This window comes from Nematolebias whitei, chromosome 5 (genome assembly GCF_014905685.2).
Source record: "Nematolebias whitei isolate Nwh7 chromosome 5, NemWhi1, whole genome shotgun sequence".
In the NCBI taxonomy this organism is placed as follows: domain Eukaryota; kingdom Metazoa; phylum Chordata; class Actinopteri; order Cyprinodontiformes; family Rivulidae; genus Nematolebias; species Nematolebias whitei.
Genome location: NC_056502.1, coordinates 16,174,130 through 16,175,717, shown reverse-complemented (window position 1 = coordinate 16,175,717; position 1,588 = coordinate 16,174,130). Strand labels below are relative to the sequence as shown.

At 37.3% G+C, this 1,588-nt stretch overlaps 1 protein-coding gene across 3 annotated transcripts in view; it reads left to right on the top strand.

Annotated features, from left to right (window-relative positions):
* Window positions 1-1,323, top strand: part of ttyh1 (tweety family member 1) — a 33,188-nt gene extending 31,865 nt beyond the window's left edge. Inside the window, exon 15 of one of the 3 annotated variants that reach the window (XM_037676265.1) lies at window positions 741-1,323. In XM_037676265.1, coding sequence (XP_037532193.1) covers window positions 741-824 — 84 coding nt within the window. In that variant the 3' untranslated portion in view covers window positions 825-1,323. The remainder of the gene's footprint in view (window positions 1-740) is intronic. The other 2 variants (XM_037676266.1, XM_037676267.1) reach the window with 2 other exon arrangements.
* Window positions 1,324-1,588: the final 265 nt, after the last annotated feature.

Sequence of the window (1,588 nt, the reverse complement as noted above, 5' to 3'; positions counted from 1 at the left end):
TTTTTTGTTGATTTGCTTTGTTTTGTTTTTTTGAATGTCCAGAGGACCAGATTTAACTTTTTTAGAATAAAGTTCTAAGTTCTACTAAACTCCTGAGTGCCTGTGTGTTTACAGTCATTCATATTTTAAAACACATGCGTAAAGTTGGAAATGCCTCGGCCTCAGAAGTGCGTCGCCGGCAGATCAGTATCCCGATTCACGTCACTCAACCAACGACAACACACACACATCTCTACACCCCACTAACTTATATAGGAGTGTCTTTGACTGATATCCCATTATATTCCTAATTTTGATACACCTAGACATAATTTTCTAACATGCAGTGACGAGAATCCCACACGTGAAACATATTCGCATCTATTTTACATTTTTAAATGGAGGTGTTTCAGTAGGAAAACCACACGCTCGGATACATGAGGCCCCTGAACCACTGATTGATCTGCACGCACTGTGGCCATTTACTATAATTAAGTGTTAAACTGGCTTTTCAGCAGTCCCACCACCCAAAGACAAGTATTTGGTACATTGTGAAAATAAAATATTTAAATCAAAGTTATAAAGAAAACTTTGTAGAACAGTAGAGATGGATTTTCAAACCTGTTCCTGCTCCTATTTATGGGTTTATCTTCAGACATGAGAGTAACGTTTGTTTTTTCTCTCGTTTTCTCTTTATGTGCCCTCGGACCACCTGGACCTCCCTCGTGCTGATTCATTTCACTTTATTTTTTTAAATACAGTACTCTCCCAGCATGCTGACTGGTTATGGGGGAAATCAATCACACCCTAACCCGCCCCATTCGAGGAACCTGTATTCACGTTAAAAAAAAAAAGAAGTTAGAAAATGTATAGAATAAAAGTTTAGTTTTCATATGAATGGACACTTTAATGAAATGGAAAAAAGAAACTAATCTAAATAAAATGAATGCTAGATGTGAATTTAAAGTGTAACGACAGTACCACTGAAATTATTAATAAAAGCACTTAAAGGAAACAGTTCTGAAAGGACTGCTAATGTTACCAGTGATGGTGCTGGTTTTGTGCAAAGCTATGAATCAAGGCCTCTGGTCTCCTTCCCTTTGTATGTCCAAACTGTGCGTAAACTGTGAACAGTGACAAGGCAAGTCAGAATGGTATTGATGCTACTGCGTTGTAGTTTTATATTCTTTCATGTTTCTGTATCACCAGGTTATTTTCATGTTTTTATATGAATATTGTGAAGAAAAACACTGGCACGTAGCAGACAACACATTTTTATTTTCTGTGAATGGTCATCGAGTTCCTTCACTTGGTATATTTTTTTTATTATTACTTTTTATAGGTGGCAGTTCTGTATTTCTCTTGTACTACCTTTCAGTAGGACTCTGTATATTTCACTGTCTACATCTCAACAATCTTGAACTTGTGTTCTTAAAGTGTCAGTTCAGGCCTGTGGAGGTGGAGTTCTCTGGAACAGTTTAGAACAAATTTCTTACTGATGATAGCTCATTGAAGGGACAGTTTGGAGAATTGGTTAAATTCTGACCAAACAGACTAACAGCTAGTCCACAGAGCTAACAGCTAGTCCAGTGAGCTAACAGCTAGTCCA